Raw genomic sequence first — 17,949 nt, 5'->3', positions numbered from 1 at the left:
GAGAATCTGTAACATAAATGTATGGAGTTAGTTATTAGTTCAAGAGTGCAATGGTTGAAACTGTGATCTTTAGATTATTTATGGTGCCTCTTAATAGAGGAATAATAAGAAAGCTCAGATGAACTGTGGGTTACAGGCAAGAGCTTCAGATTTCCAGGGAACATTATGGAGTAGGGCAGTCCGTACAAGAGGAATTGCATCTGAGCTGGAGTGGGCCCAATGTCTTTGCTGGGATGTTTGCTCTTGTTATTGGGAGGTTTGAAACTAATCTGGCAGGGTGAGCTTCAATCATATATAGAAGATAAATCAGATCAGACCAGAATGCAGAGCAGACATGGTCATGGTTAGACACGAGAGAGGACTGGAAGACTAAATTACATCTACATTAATCCAAGGAGCCTGACTATTTGAGATTGTTGCAGTCACTACAGTTGAAAGATGGACAAAATTTACAAGGATGTTGCCAGGACTTCAGGAACTCAGTAACAGGGAAAGATTAAACAGGTCAGGACTTTATTCCCTGGAGCCTCAGAAAATGTGGGGAGATTTGATAGAGGTATACATATTTATGAGGAATATAGATACAGTGAATACAAACAAGCTTTTTTCCATTTAGATTATGTGAGACAAAAACTAGAGGATATAGGTTAAGGGTGAAAGGTGAAATGTTTAAATAGAACATTGGGGGAACGTCTTTCATGCAGAGCTTCCAGCTCCATTTCAACATTTACAAAAAATTAGGTATGTACATGGATGGGGGGATATGGAGGGACGTGGTCTGGGTGCAAGTTAATGGGACGAGGCAGAATTATAGTTCAGCACAGACTTGATGGGCCAAAGGGCCTATTTATTTGCTGCAGTGTTCTATGAGGTCAAGTTCTTAAATGAATGACATCGCTGTGGAGATTTTAGCTGGGATGGTGAAACTCTAGATCATGTTCATATTAAAAACATTTGAATGTCTTGGCAGATATAACGTTGGGTAAATCCCCAGTGACAAATAAGATGACTCCCAGGCTGCTGTTTGAGGCAAGAGAAGAGATTGCTGGGGCCTTGATGGAGATATTTACATTTTCACTGGCCACAGGTGAGAAGCCAGACAGCAAGTATTGTGGCTTTATTCAAGAAAAGCAGCAGGTATAAGTCGGTTAGTAATTACAGGATAATTAGTCCGACATCAGTGTTGAGAAGTTCATTTAATTTAGAGATGGAGCACAGCAACAGGCCCTTCCAGCCCACGAGGCCACATCATGCAATTACACCCATGTAGTCAATTAACCGTCTAATTTGTGTATCTTTGTACGGTGGGAGGAAACTGGAGCACCTAGAGGAAAACCCCAAAGCCATGGGGGGTAACTTACAAATTCTTTGCAGACAGTGGCAGATTCAAAACAGATGCTCTAATAGGTCTCTCTGACTGCTTAAGGATAGCATTAATCTACCTTTGGGAAGGTAGGGATTATCGGGGTTGGCTAGGATTTAATGGTGGGAGATCCTGTCTGCCTCATTTGTTTGAGTTTTTTTAAGAGGTAATATTGAGGGGAGTGCAGAATTAAGTCCTATCACAAGATTTGGTCCAAAAGGTTAGATCCTATGAGATCAAGGTCAATTTGGAAAATTTGGTCCAAAACTGGTGTGGCAATAGGAGATAGAGTGTTGTTTTGTTATTGTAAACCTGTAGTGTCTGGTGAGGCATCACCACAGGGATTAATGTTGGAACCCTCACTATTTGTTATGTACATAAACAACACAGATGCAGGAGATATGATTAGTAAGTCTGCAGATGACATGAAAATTGGTGACGCTATTGATAGTGAGGAAAATAGTTTTATAGGATGATATGATCAGATGGTAGATTAGACAGATGGCAGATGGAATTAAGGTTTGATAAGTGTGGCACATAGGATGCTGCCTTCATTAGCTGGGGTATTGGATGTAAATGCTGGAAGATCTTGGCTCAATTTTATAAAACATTTGAACACTGCACAGTCAAATCAGAAAAACTTGACTGCATTGGAGAGGACATCTACTTTAGGTGAGTGGAGGAAAGTTTAGGGGAAATATCAGAGGTAAATTTGTTCACACAGAGTAGTGGGTGCTTAGAATGCACTGCCGGGGGTAATGGTGGAGGATGGTATAATAGGAACATTGAAAATACTCTTAGATAGGTACATGGATTTAAGAAAAATAGAGGGTTATGGGAATGTGGTAAGGAAGGATTAAAATGTTGAATAGGTTTACATAGGTTAGCATAACATTGTGGGCTGAAGGGTTCATACAAAGTAATGTTCTATGTTCTAAATATATGCCAAGCACTTGGAATCAGCAAGTTATGAAAGGCTATAGACCAAGTTTTGGACAATGAGATGGTTGGCACGGTTAAGGTAGGCTGAAGGCCCTGTTTCTGTGCTGAACGAGACTATGATTGCATTTGCATCTCCTCCTCGAGGATGTACCTCTTTTACCTGTCGAAGGGTGTGAATCTGCACTAACATCTCCAGCACCTCTGGGCCATGCCAATGATTGATGGCAGGTTGCAGTCTGTCTGCAGTCAAGCCCCACACCCTTCAATGACACTCAGGGCCCACGCAGACAAGTCTTCTGCTAGATTCATTGTCTTTCTACACACATGGCTATTCCCATGCCACCACCAATGCACAGGGCTGCGACTCCTCGAGTTCCTCCTGTTCGCTCCAATGCATGTAGAAGAGTGACCAGGATGCGGCAACCGGACATTCCCAGTGGGTGTCCTAAGGCAATGGCACCTCCTTGGATGTTCACCTGCAGAAAGAGGATGGTTCCCAGGTCAAACAATAACCACTGTTGCTGTGCAAGAGAAAGCTCCCTTCCCCTGGAACTTGAATGGACTTTTCAGTCGATGTATCTGGGTTTTAAGTGCAATAGACCACCTCAGGCCAGGTTCTTCATCTTGTAAATATTAATGTTACATTCAAGGTTATGCTGGAGCAATTAGAATGTGCTCATAAATTGGATGGAAGGGGGCGTGGCGAGATGGCGTAGAGGGAAGACGTGAAGTTCCACCTTCCCCCAGTTAGACTTATAAATACTTGAATTTAAAACTTGTAAAAGTGGTCAAAAATAGTATTTTCAGACTTTGGAATAGTGAAGGATTGAAATGGCTACAAACGTGAAGAAATCAAAAGCTCAATTGCAAAATGACCTTATAAAAGTGTTGAAGAATTGAGGCCTACCTACCAAGTTGAAGCCATGGAGTTGTCGATTGGAGCTCCCAAGCCTCAGAGGACTCTTGCTCGGCTAAGTATTACACCGGCGTCGATTGTGCATTCGCAAGATGGCGCCGGTTCAGTGACGAGCTCGGGCGGATTGGCCAAGCGAGGACAGACTCGCGAGCCCGCAGTACTGCCTGGCGGTCCGGGGGCACGCAGTATAGCGTGGTAAGACGCACCTGCGCGGTCGGTGACTTTGCCGGGCATGCGGGGTGCGTCGTAGGTGTGTGAGTTATTGGAAAAGGTGTGGGGGAGCCCAAAAGATGGCGGGCTGACGAGGTCTGCGCGCTGTCGAAGGGTGTCCAGACCCGCAGTCGCACTGGAAGAGGAGCCACTGGATTAGGGGAGGAAGAGAGCTCAACATTACTGGAACTAACACAGGAAGAAATGGGGACTGAGACCAGAGAAGGTAGGCCTCAAGGGGATGTGATGTAACTTGGACTGGATTCTGTGTTTACAATATTGGAAGGGATTGCTCATCAAATGGAAAACATGTCAATGCAGATGTTTACACAGATAAACCAAGGATTTATGGAAGTGAAAACTAAAATGAATAATATGTGTGAAGAGATGACTTCTGTGAAGAAAGATATGACTGTAGTTAAAAGTGATGTTAGTAGATGTATAAAAACAGTAGATACTGTACAGGATAATTTTTTTTAAATTGAACAAGTTTTTTTTGAATGTAAGAATCAAGTAGAGCATAACAGAGAAAAAAATGGAAAAAGTGGAGGACTCTTTTGTGGACTGGGGGATTCAAAAGAAGGAATTACTGAAGATTGATTCATTAGAGAATCAAGGTCGAAGAAATAATGTAAAAATAGTAGGTCTTCCAGAAAATATAGAAGGTTCAGATCCGGTAAAATTTTTAAAGAAATGGATTCCTGAGGTACTGGGCAAGGAATTTTTTCCGGATGATCTAGAGTTGGATCGAGCACATAGAGCTTTGAGGAAAAAAACATTTCCAGGTCAACCACTGAGGGCAGTTCTGATTCGTTATTTGAAATATCAAGATATTATGAGTTGCAGTGCAGAAGGCACGGCAAAATCAGACTCCAATGATGGTTCAAAATAAGCGTTTTTCTATGCAGATTTGAGTCAAGAAATTATTAGAAGGCGCTGAGAATTTAATTCAGCTAAAGTTTTCCTTTCGTTACCCAGCTGTACTTAAAGTTTTTAATGAAAATTTTCAGTCTCAATTTTTTGAAAATGGTCATGATGCATTAATTTTTGCTAATTCATTGCCAGATCTGTGAGGAAATGGTCGGTCGCCATTATCATTGCCTAAAAGGAGGGTAAATGGAAAGAATGGGAAACACGGAAATAATGGAAAGAAGGTTGAATTGACGCAAAGTCTTCTTGATATTGAAGACCCGGAACAATCATTGGGATTGGAATCACTGGGTTGAATATATTTGAATAATTACTTTGTGAAAGTGTGATTGGGGGGGTGGGGGGGTGGATGACACTGAGACCTGATAGTCGTCTGCCACTAGTGGGTTTTACCACACCCAGATTTTTAGGGAGTTATTAGTTTTTAGTAGTTTACTGAGGGGAAGTTTTTTTTGCTTTTGTGGTATTTTTATATAGGGGGGAAGGTTTAGAATATTTAGGGAATTAGAAAGGGGAGTAATATTTTATAGTAGAATTTTTACTGAAATGTCTAATTTGAACTTTGCAACTTTTAATGTCCAAGGATTGAATAATCCTATTAAGCGTAAACTTATATTAAAAAAAATGAAAGACGATATTGCTTTTTTGCAAGAGACACATTTGAATGAAAAAGAACATATGAAATTGAAGAGAGATTGGTTTGGTCATGTATTTTCTTCTTTCAATTCCATGGCGAGAGGTGTAGTGATCTTAATTCATAAGAAATTACCGTTCAAATTAGAATCCTTTGAAGGTAATGCAGGGGGGGTTTTGAGGTTGAATTGTAAATTTTTGCTGAATCATGGACTTTGTTAAATATTTACGCACCTCATGTAGATGATGAAAGGTTTATGTCGGAGGCTTTTTTCTTGTTAAATCAGGCCAAGGAAAATATTTTGGTTGGAGGAGATTTTAACTGTGTTTTAGATCCTTTGTTGGATAGGACTCCGAAAAGTATAAGGAAATCAAAGATGGCAATACAATTAGGGGCCTTGATGAAAGATTTGAATTTAATTGATATTTGGAGGAGAGTAAATCCTACAGAGAAAGATTTCTCCTTTCATTCATTTAGACATGATTCATTTTCTAGAATAGATTTTTTTTTGGTATCGGCACATTTACAAGGTAGAGTACTCCAAACCGAACATAAAAGCCGGGTCATATCTCTTTTGTGCAAGTCCGGAAGTGGTGCAATTGTCTTACAGATGGCGGCTTAATAAAATGCTATTAAAGAAACCAGAATTTGTTACTTTTGTTAAGGAACAGATTGCTTTATTTTTGGCTGAGAATATTAATACAGTAAGTAGTACTTTTGTATTATGGGACGCTTTGAAAGCATATTTGTGTGGGCAAATTATTAGTTATACTACGAAAGTTAAAAGACAATATGTGGCGGAAAGCTTAACATTGGAGAAACAAATTTGAGTTGGAAAAGGGATTTCAGAAAAATCTTACAGAAGATAAAAAGGCAGCTTTAGCGAAGTTGAAACTACGTTATAATACACTACAAACCTATCAGTATGAGCATTTAATTAGTCGATCTAAGCAACGTTATTATGAATTAAGTGAGAGGGCTCATAAGGTTTTAGCATGCAATTAAAAACAGAAGACATCGTGAATTATTAATGCGGTTAAAAAGAATTCAATAGTTACCTATAAACCTCAGGAAATTAACGACCAGTTTTACTCATTTTATTAACAATTATATACTTCCGAGGGAAAGCAGGAAGCTGGTTCTATTGATTCTTATTTATCTAAATTAAATTTACCTGTTTTAGGAGAGGAGGAGGTTAGGGAATTAGAAGCTCCATTTACAGATTTTGAGATTAAAGAAGCTATACAAGAGATGCCGAGTGGGAAGTCACTGGGGGATGATGGATTTTCAGCCGAATTTTATAAAGTATTTTATGAAGATTTATTCTCGGTATTTGGAGATATTCTACACCAAATAACTGAGGATCAGGTGTTGCCAGAATCTTGTTCGAGAGCTATAATGACTGTGATTTTAAAAAAAGATAGGGATCCATTGAAAGTATCTTCGTATAGGCCTATTTCTTTACTGAATGTAGATTATAAAATTATGGCAAAAGTATTAGCGAATAGATTTGCTAAATATTTACCTCAGTTAATACATGTAGATCAAACAGATTTTATTAAGAATAGAAATGCATCTGATAACATTCTTAGATTGATTACATTGGTCAATGCATCTAGACAGCAACTGGATCTACGTTGCACTGGATGCGGAAAATGCTTTTGATAGGTTTGAATGGAATTTTTTATTTAAGGTGTGAGAGAAATTTAATTTTGGCCCCTATTTTATTGGTTGGGTTAAAGCTTTATATAAAAACCCAATTGCTAGGGTGGTGACAAATGGTCAAATTTCTTTACCATTTAAATTAACGCAGTCAACTCGACAAGGTTGTCCATTATCACCAGCCTTGTTTGCATTGGCGATTGAACCGTTAGCTCAGACAATACAACAGAATGATAAGATTAAAGGGATGAGAATTGCAGATGATGAATATAAGATTAATTTATTTGCAGATGATGTGTTGGTCTATTTGACAGAACCGGAGCGTCTTTGAAAAATTTGCAAGATTACTTGCTGAAATTTGGGGAGTTATCTGGATATAAGGTAAATTGGGATAAGAGTGAAATATTACCAGTTGGGGAAGGAGATTATTTGGAATATAAAAATATTATAAAATTGAAATTGTCAGATAGAATTAAATATTTGGGAGTAACAGTAAATGCAGATTACCAATCTTTATATAAATTAAATTATGTTCCTTTATTAAAAAGGATAAAAATGGATTTGATTAAATGGAAAGATCTTCCATTAACGTTAATTGGTCGAATAAATTGAATTAAAATGAATATTTTTTCTCAAATCCAATATTTGTTTCAGTTGATACCTTGTTTACTTTCAAAGAGTTTCTTTCAGGATTTGAATAGCGTGGTACGGGAATTTTTATGGAAGGGGAAATTAGCATGAGTAGCTTTACATAAACTTACGTGGAAATATGCATTGGGTGGTCTTTAATTACCTCATTTTCAAAATTATTATGAAGCAGCTCAGTTGAAATTTGTAAGTAGATTGATGGATATGGACCAACCTCCGAGTTGGTCGAAGGTGGAAATAGCTTGTATTTCTGAAGTTCAGGTACATTAGTTCATATTTAAATGGAATATGAATTTATTGTGGGAATGTAGTATGCCGGTATTAAAGCACATGTTCAAGAGGTCAAAGGGTAAACTATCAATTCAAATTTTGTTATACCATAATCAATTTATTCCCTTTTCAATGTTTAATAATCATTTAAAGAGATGGAATTCTAAGGGTATAAAGATAGTTCAGGATTGCTTTGAAGGACAGTTTCTTTCCTTTAATCAATTGAGGGAGAAATTTGATATATTTGTAAATTCTTTATTTGTGTACTATCAACTCAGAGCTTTGATAAAAGAGAATTATGGTAAAGAGATTAATTTACCTATGTTGACGAAATTTGAGTCTTTGATTTCCTCTATACCAAAGAAAGGTTATATTTCAGATATGTATCAATTGTTACAAGATAGTATGGATAAACCGGAATGGGAGAAATCTAGGCTTAAATGGGAAAGTGATTTAACTTATATTTTTCCAGAAGACAATTGGGAGGTTATGTGTCACGACAGTGTAAGTAAATTGATGAATGTAAGATATGGAATGGTCGATTATAATTTTTTTACATCAGTTATATTTGACTCCAGAGAAAATGAAAAAATATGGGTTGAGGAATTCGGACTCTTGTTTTCGATGTGGACTATGTACTGGAACTTTTTTACATGCTGTTTGGTCTTGTGTTAAAGTACAACCATTTTGGGAAGGAATTAGATTGGTCTTGTAAAAATTATTTAAGATTAGACCCATCGATTTTTTTGTTGGGCTATATGGTTTCTTTGAAGGGATTGGGGTTGGATAAATTTCAAATTGCATTTGTATATTTAGTGTTATCTGTAGCACGAAAATGTGTAGCTAGTACTTGGAAGGATAATGTGGCGATTAATATAGTACGTTGGCATAATGAATTAAGAGCTTGTATTCCATTGGAAAAAAATTACATGCAACTTGCATGATAATTATTCCTTCTTTGTTAATATGTGGTCTTCTTATTTGAATTTGAAAATACTTTGAAATATTCTATATATTCTGTTTTGTTTTTGTATTTGGCTGCTCTTAAGGGAGCAGGTTGAAGGGTTGGGAGGGTTTTTTTCTTTATGTATCTAAAAATGTCTTGCTGTTATTTGATTGTATTTTGTTTTTAAAAATTTTTTAAAATAAAATCTGAAAAATAAATAAATAAATAGATAGATTAGATGGAACTAATGTGGAGGTTACAGGAATCTCCGAAAACAGGTACAAAATAGTGAATTAAAATATTTGCTAAAGTTAAAATAAACAACTTTCCTGAAGGATAAAGGCAAATATGAACTGAGTGGTGTGATGCTCACTGCTCTAGTCTCAGCTCTGGCTAGACATTACCACCTAGCTCTGGAGGTTGAGGGGGGAATCAAGTGTTCATAAGTGGGTGTAAAGACAGCGGGCAACAGATACTCGATCCTGATAGCAGGTCTGATGGCAGAATGAGGAAATTAGAGAAGCACTGAGCACAGGCAAAGAGCTTTCAAGGGGGCGCATTCTGACAGACTGACTTATCACTGAGAGCAGCATATTTCTGAGATTGACCTATTTCTGCAGTAATGTAAAATAAAAACAGAGAATATTTGGTCACCCAGCAGATCAGGCAGCATCTGTGGAGAGAGAAGCTGAATGGTTCGGAGGTCCTTCCACTTCATGAGTGCCACCATTAGTCTAGTCAAGCAGCCTTCCAGCTCCATACATTTTATGCAAATAATAGGTCCATAACTGGCCTGCCTTTCTGCAGGATACATGAAACAGTGCCATTTCACTCCAACTCTGGTACAGTGATGACAGATTTGCTGCTGGTTCCCACAATCATGCACAACTTGAAAATCCACCACGTTTGCTGCCAATTTCTACCCTGCTCTCATCATCAGATGGTCTATTTACAAGCCAAGACTTCAGAAGTGACAACTATACTCCCTCCCACCCTGCCTCCAGTGACAACTCTGTTCCATATGCTCAACTCCATCACATTTGCTCCAATGCCAAGACCTTTGAAATTCTTCCTGCTTCCTGATCCAGAGGATCGGGACGTGGCCTACATCTCATCCCCTTCATCTCCTGGACAAAGTTCCCCTGATACTTACTTTCCCCTACAAACTCCACAAGATTCTACCACCAGACTTGTCTTCCCTTCTCTGTTCAGCATTTTGGACTGATCACTCACATGGTTGCTTTTGTTCTTCCAACCCACCCACCACTCCCCATTGTGAGGAACTTCCCCCACTACTGAAGGGGAGCCAACACGTGGTTTCACCTCTTCCCTTTCCACCATCCAGAGACCTAATAGTCCTTCCAAGTGAAGAAGTGGCTCGCATGCACTATTTCCGATTTCATGTATAATAATTCAATATCTAAGGTGGTCACTTCTACTTTGGAGAAAGCAGACAGATTAGGAAATCACTTTGTGGAGCACTTGTGCTTAGTCTGTTGAGCTACTCTGAGCTTCCTGCTGCCTGATACTTTAATCCTCACCCTACTCCCATTCCAACCTCTGTTCTGTTACAACAAGGTCTAACTAACTTGAAGAGAGACACTTTATCTTCTACATGAGCAGGTGTAGCCTTCAGAACTCAATACTTAATTCAACAGCTCCAGGTAACTTTCTGTCTGAGATAGCTACCCATCAGTGAGACTGGCTCAGGTCTCAATTTGCAGATTCTTTATGGCACAGGAGGCTATTTCACCCATCAAGGTCTATATCAGCTTTAGAGCAATCCCATTTCCTGAAGTATTTCCTTGTAGCCTATTCTCTGTCACATGTCCCTAACTCCCTCTGATTCTGAGACTACTCACCAGCCTTGGGGCAATTTGCAGTGGCCAGTCAACCTATCATTGAGCACACACTTGTGGGAAAGAACTGGAGCACCTGGTGCAAACCCACATGGTCACAGGGAGAATGTGCAAACCCCACAAAAATAGCATTGCATATCGGGATTGAACCTGGTCACTGGAGCTGGCCCTGTGATTACCATTTCCTGTATTCCTGACTGTGCTTTTTTTTCTCTTTCTCTGTCTCTCCTGCTACCTTCTCCCCTCCCCAGCACTTTATCATCATGTTAACCCTGGCCTCACCCCGGAAAATATATCGCCTTTGTCCTTTTCATTCTTTCCCAACCTTTCTGCAAACTTCAAATTAATCTTTCCCCTCTTTCTCAGTTTAATGAAGGGGTTTTGATATGGGACTTTCAATCTGTTTCTTCCTCCATTCTTTGAGCTGCAGTGTTTACAGAACCATCCACTGTAATGTCATATTTTTAGCATCTATAGTTTTTTAATTTTAATTTTCTGCAGTAAGATGTCAGAGCACCAGTGCAGGGCTTGGCAAGTAACAATCAACAGTTGAATGAAGAAGGGAATGACCATTTTGGGTGGTGGATGGTCACTTAGCTGGGTTGCTTTGACATGGTTTGTTGAGCTTTTTGAGCTCACCTACTTGTGTCATTCAGACAAGTGGATTTTTCTCACACACAGAGTGGGTGATACCTGGAACTCGCTGCCAAAGGAGGTGGTAGAGTCAGGATGCAATTACTGCATTTAGAAAGGCACTTAAGTAGAGTCATGGAGTTACACAGCATGAAACCAGGTCTTTCAGCCCAACTCATCCATGCTGACTAAGTTGCCTACCTGAGTTAGTCCCATTTGCCTTCATTTGGCTGATACCCCTCTAATCCTTTCCTACCCATGTAGCTGTTGCAAGGAATAGATGGATATGAACCTAATGTGACCAAATGGACTGGTTGGGCTGAAGGGCTAGCTTTTTTGCTGTTTAACTTTGAGAGGATGTTAGTATCGATGACTCACCTTGTCTGGGTTCAAACCCAACTCTTTGACCACAGCCACCGACTGTGCAGCAAAAGCTTCATTGATTTCGAATAGGTCGACTTTATCCAGATTCCAGTCTGCCTTCTTCACCTGGTGGATTATTTAACAGTTCAGCAAGTTTGGCAAACCAAATCAAACCCAGTGATCTTCAACAAACTGTCTTCCTCTGAGTGCTGGAAATGCTCTCAGCTGACAGACGAAAAGATCACTGCCCTTTTTAAATACCAGTACATTATCCAACCTCCGGTCTTTTAGCACTTCAAACCTGAGACCAAAGATGAAGTAAAATCTTCTTTAGCCCACAAGGTGCAAGGATTCATTTCATCAGACCCTAGTGATATGTCCACTTTAATAGGCTCGAAGATTACCAACACCTCCTGGTGCTTCTAAAATGGTTCATCACTTCACCACTTGATTCCTCCAATTCCTTGGCTTCCATGATCTGCACCACAGTGAAGACTATTGAGAAATATTCATTCAAAATCTCGCCCGTCTCCTGTGGATCCACACAAAGACAGACTTGTTGATCATTAATGGGATCAAATCTCTCCCTAGCCACCCTTTTAATATACCTGTAGAATCTCTTGGGATTCTCCTTTATCTTGCCCATCTCATGTTCTCTTTTTGCCCTCCCTATTTCTCTCTTAACTATGCTTCTACTCTTTCTGTATTCATCAAGGGATTCGCATGACCCAGGCTCCTTAAATCTATTGTAAGACTCCTTTTTCCTGACCAGAGCCTCAATATCTCTCATCAACCAGGAGTCCTTACACTTACCAGCCTTGCCTTTCACCCTAATAGAAACATGCCCTGCATGGACTTTTGCTGTCTCCTTTAAAAATATTCCACTTTCCAGCTATTCCCTTACTTGTAAACATCTTCTCCCATTCAACTTCTGCAAGTTCATGCCTAAAACCAGTCTTGACCTAAATTAACATTTTATCTTGTGGACCAGTCTCATTTTTCTCCATAACTATTTAAAAACTAATGGAGTTATAGTCACTGGGCTCAGATCATGGAAGCCAAGGAATTGGAGGAATCAGGTGGTGAAGTGATGAACCATTTTAGAAGCACCAGGAGGTGTTGGTAATCTTCGAGCCTATTAAAGTGGACATATCACTAGGGCCTGATGAAATGAATCCTTGCACCTTGTGGGCTAAAGAAGATTTTGCTTCATCTTTGGTCTCAGGTTTGAAGTGCTAAAAGACCGGAGGTTGGATAATGTACTGGTATTTAAAAAGGGCAGTAAGGACAAGCCAGGCAACTACAAGGCAGTGTAGTTCCAATTGTGCTATAGAATTGTAACATGATGCACTCAATACTCTGATTGCCAATTGCCTTCTTCACCACTGACTACCTAGGTTGCCACATTCATAGCATTATATACCAGTAGCCCCAAGTCTCTCTGATCTATACATACTCCAGGACATTTCCCATCACTGTGTAAGTCCTGCCCTGCTTTACCCAAAGGTAAGACCTTACATTTGTCAAAATTAAATTCCATCTGCCATTCCTTGGCCCACATCCCAAACCATCTAGATCCTAGATAACATAGAACATTATAGCACAATACAGGCCCTTTGGCCCACAATGTTGTGCTTACCTATTGATCTCATTCTTCTTGCCACGGACACTCGGCGACTCGGCAGGAATTCTATAATTTCTTTCTGTTTCTCTGAGCGAAAGGGGTGTCAGACAATGCAAATGCTAATGGAAAATCTTTGTCTGTTATATGGTAGACTAAAGGCAACTTTGTGACATTACATTTTTGTTTTATTATACATGACAATAAATAATATCTGATCTGATTTGACACACCCATAACTCTCTATTTTTCTCACATCCATGTGCCAATCTAAGAGTCTTTTGAATGTCACTATTATATCAGCTTCCACCACTACTCCTGGCAATGCATTCCAACCATCCACCACTTACACCTGACATCTCCCCTAAACTTTCCTCCACGCACTTTAAGCAGGTGTCCTCTGGTATTTGATATTGTCACCTTGGGGAAAAAAAGATGCTGGCTGTCCACCTATCTATGCCCCTCATAATCTTATATACCTCTATTAAGTCACCTCTCATCTTTTGTCACTCCAAAGAGAAAGGCCCTAACATTGTCAATTTTGCTTTACAGGACACGCTCTCCAATCAAGGCAACATCCTGGTAAATCTCCTCTGTACTTCTCTAAAGCACCTGTATCCTTCCTGTAGTGAGGTGACTAGAACTAAATGCAGTACTCTTAGTGTGGTCTAACCTGAGATTTATAGAGAAGGAACATGACATGTGCACCTACCAACTTGTGTGGCAACCTTGAGGGATTTATAGACCCGTGCTCCACACTGCTAAGAATCCGAGATCCCTCTTCTCCCCCATTCCTTCATAACCTTCCTCCCTGTCCATTATAACATTAATTTTGGACAAACTTTCAACTATGCTAACTATACTGACACTACAGTCATTACTATGTGTGATAGTACAGATTCTATCACCGATGTATATATATGTATATTGTGGTATAGGATGGCTGTAATTGGCTGAGAGCGTAACTACACCTACTGGCAAGTCTTAAAGGGTTACTCCTAGCCAGACCCAGATCATTCTGGACAGGTCGACCTACATGTGATAAGCTCCAGTCTTTTGGTTAATAAAAGCCTTGGTTTGGATCAACAAGCCTTTGATTCTTTTGACATGCACTACACTATGCAACAGTAGACTCAGCACTGATTCCTGAGGCACACTGGTGGCCTACAATCTGAATAGTAACCCTGCATTGACCCTCTGACATGTACCATCACACCAGTCCTGTATCCAATCACCCTGGATCCCATGTAAACTAGCCTAGATTGGCAAAAGTCTTGCTATGTAGACAACTTAACCACCTGCCAAGGTCAGCTCTTCAAAAAAATTAAATTGAGAAGACACAATATTCCATGCACCAAACCATGATGATTGTGTCTAAACAGTGTTTAACTTTCCACAGAATTTCCCTCAGAATCCCTCCAATAACTAATCCACCATTAACATTAATCTCACTGACCTGTAGTTCGCTGCTATTCCTTGCAGCCTTTCTCTTAAAAGACACATGAGCAACCCTCTGGTCATCTGGTCGGTGACCTGTCTGTGAGGAAGTGCTGATCCTATTCCTGGGTTCAATGACCCATCCAAGAGGAAGTGAGGACCATGTTCCTGGGGCCAGTGACCTGTCTGTCAGAACAGAAGCAGGAGTAGGCCATTCAGCTCGTCCTGTCTGTTCCATCATTTCGCAAACTATTTACGTCAATTCCCCTTTCCCTCACCAATCCAATCTCCAAATTTCTGTAAACATGCCTCACCGCTTTCCTTATCGCTGGGATAGGGCCAGTCCCCATAACAGCAGGATCCAAGCCAGCCTGTGCCCAGGATACAATCCGTGCCAAAGGTTTCATATTTCGCTTGAGGGCCTCTGAATTCTTCATCAGAATCACAGCTGCAGCTCCATCATTTATACCTTGAGTAAGAGGAACAGGTAACAATAGCAGGTACATTCTCAGGGGACCAGCCTTTCTGCTGGAGAAGGTCTAAAAGGGGAGGTGTTCACTCACCAGACGCATTACCAGCAGTGACAGTGCCTGTCCCATCACTGAGAAAGTATGGCTTCAGAGCAGACATGGCTTCATAGCTACACCCATGACGGGGAAATTCATCTTCCACCACTTCAGTGCAGCCTAAGGGTAGATATATTTACACAAGCAAAGACAATATAGAAAACGGAAAACAGCACTGGTAACACAAACTTCACACTTCAGCAGACATCCAGGAGCAGAATAGGCTTCATGTAACATCTCGACTTTGCATATGGACATTGTTTCATGCTTTGGGTTTTATCCAGGAAAGAGAATTGGAGTGGGATGGAAAACAGATCAATTGGACCAAAAATGGCTTGCATAGAGTTTTATTCAATAGTTATACAGCATAGAATAGGCCATTCAGCCCAAATGTGCTATTCTAGGTTCATCTCATTTTCCCTGCTCTCAGTCCCTATCCCTCTAAGCCCCTCGTATCCATAAATCTGTCCAAATCTCTTTTAAATGTTTCTACAGTTTTCTCTGACAGTTTATTCCAGATATTGACCACCCTCTGAATGATACAAATTTTCCTCTTCCTATATCTTTTCCCTTTCATTTTAAACCTATGACCTCTAGTTCTGGAATAACTTACCCTAGGAAAATAACTGTGAGCATTCACTCTTCAAGATTTTGTAACCCTCTGTAAGATCAACCCTCACTCAGTCTCCTTCTCTCTAGGGACTAAAGACCAAGACTATCCCCAACTTCTCCCTATAACTCAACCCCTATAGTCCCAGCAATATTGTGGTGAATTTCTTTTGCACCACTTCCAATTTATTGATGACCTTGCTATAGGTGAGTGACCAGAATTGCACTTGGTACTCCAACATCTTACACAGTTGAGTAATAAGCTCCCAACCTTTATATCCACCCAAATACCTTCTTCATGACCTTATCCATCTGAATTGCCACTTTTAAGGAAAATGTTCCTGTATCCCTCAGTCTCTCTGTCCTCACACTTTACAGGGCCCTTCCATTCTCTTGTGTAAGTTCTGCCCTGGTTTGACTTACCAAAATACCTCAGCTTACACTCGTCAAGAGTTAAATTCTATTTGCCACTCCTTGCCGCACCTACTCAACTGATCTAGATCCTGTTGTAAACTTGCATATCCTTTTTCACCATCCATGACACAACTAAATTTGGTGTAATCAGAAAATCTATTGATCAAGTTAACTGCATTATAACTTGAATAATCAATATAAAATAACAAAGAGCAGTTGTCCCAGTACTGACCCCTGAGGTGCATCACTCAATACTGGCCTCTAATCAGAAAAAAAATCTTTCCCTACTACCTTTCTAATCTTTCCACTAAGCAGTTTTGAATCCAATGGACCAGCTCACCTCGGATCCCATGTGATTTAACCTTCCAGACTATCCTTGTCGAAGTCCATTTATGCCTCATCAACTGTTCTGCCTTTCTCAACCCACTTGGCCACCTTTGACAAGACACTGCATATAAGGTTGCTAAACAAGATCCTGTGGTATTAGAGGAAAAATATTAATGAAAATTGGCTGACTAGCAGAAGGCAGAGATAGTGGATAAAAGAGGCCTTTTTTGTTGGCTGCCAGTGACAAGTGGTGGCCTGTTCAATGTCAATGATTTGGATGATGAAATTAATGGCTTTGTGGCCAAGTTTTGCAGGTGACATAAAGATAGGAGGTGGAAGCATGGAGCAGGCAGAAGGACTTAAGACAGGTTAGGAGATTGGGCAAGGAAATGGCAGATGGAATACAGTGTAGAGAAATGTTATAACATCTACTTTGGTGAAAGGAATAAAGGTGTAGACTATTTTTTAAACCAGCAATGAGATTAGTGAGAGTTGGTGGTAAAGAAGGCAAGTGCAACACTAACATTCATTTCGAAAGAGATAAAATATAAAAGCAGAGGTGTAATGTTGAGGCATTGGTCAAACGAAACTTGGAATATTGTGAGCCATTTTGGGCTCCTTATCTACACAAGGATGTGTTGAATTTGGAGAGGGTCCTGAGGGTCCCTGGAATGAAAAGGAGTGTTTGATGACCCTGGAACTGTACTCCCTGGAATTTTTAAAAACGTGGGGTAATCTCATTGAAACCTATCGAATACTGAAAGCATTGGATAGAGTGAACATGGAGAAGATGCTTCCCTTTTTTTTTATTTTTCACACCATAAATCACATTAGCCATGATATACACTATTTCTTTTTCACACATATACAGTGACTTTTTCTCCCCCCCCCTCCTCCCAAGCCACCCCCCCACCCCCCCCCCCTCTCATCCATTTTAGGTATACAATCTAGGTTGCATTAAGCCAGTCAGACAATGTTGTCATTCAACAAAATTACACCAGAAATTCTACTGAGTCCATTCTTTTCTTTCCTTCTCCTTCCATCAACTTAGGTAATGTTTGTCCCCGGTAGGTTTTCGCTATTGTATTTAATGTAAGGCTCCTATACTTGTTCGAATATTTCAATATTATTTCTTAACCTATATGTTATTTTTTCTAATGGAATACATTTATTCATTTAAATTTAGTAGTTTCTTCCTTTTTAATTTGGTTATGTATTCCATTAATATTTAAAGACATATAGTTCAGCGTAGCCCTTTTATATTTTGTTTATCTTCTCTTTCCGTTTTTCCATCATTACCTTTCCTCCTTTTCCATTTCTGTTTTCTTATTTTCAACTCTTTATAAGACAACATTTCTACAACATCCAACATTTTCCTTATTCTCCTATTTCTATCTTATTTATCCCCAATCTCCCCTTCACCTCCTGAGTTGTCCTTTATCCCTTGTCGGACAACCACATCTCCCCTCTCCATTTGGATTTGCGAATCCACTCGCAAGCGTCAACTGATTTTGCAGTGACCGCTATTTCCCCCCACCCCGCCTCCCCCAGAAAAGATTTCACTTTTCATATGTCACAAAGGTCACTCTTTTAATTCCC

General features: G+C 39.8%; 1 protein-coding gene across 1 annotated transcript in view; it reads right to left on the bottom strand.

Moving 5' to 3' along the window:
- Positions 1-496: 496 nt before the first annotated feature.
- Positions 497-17,949, bottom strand: part of acat2 (acetyl-CoA acetyltransferase 2) — a 50,834-nt gene continuing 33,381 nt past the window's right edge. Inside the window, exons 6-9 of the mRNA XM_069932163.1 lie at positions 14,998-15,120; positions 14,749-14,903; positions 11,392-11,502; positions 497-2,781 (exon numbers count right to left, since the gene is read on the bottom strand). Of these exons, the coding sequence (XP_069788264.1) occupies positions 2,611-2,781; positions 11,392-11,502; positions 14,749-14,903; positions 14,998-15,120 (560 nt within the window). The 3' untranslated portion in view covers positions 497-2,610. The remainder of the gene's footprint in view (positions 2,782-11,391; positions 11,503-14,748; positions 14,904-14,997; positions 15,121-17,949) is intronic.

Source organism: Narcine bancroftii, chromosome 4 (genome assembly GCF_036971445.1).
Source record: "Narcine bancroftii isolate sNarBan1 chromosome 4, sNarBan1.hap1, whole genome shotgun sequence".
Classification (NCBI taxonomy): domain Eukaryota; kingdom Metazoa; phylum Chordata; class Chondrichthyes; order Torpediniformes; family Narcinidae; genus Narcine; species Narcine bancroftii.
Note: the sequence above shows the minus strand (reverse complement) of the source record. Positions and strands in the feature narration are given on the sequence as shown.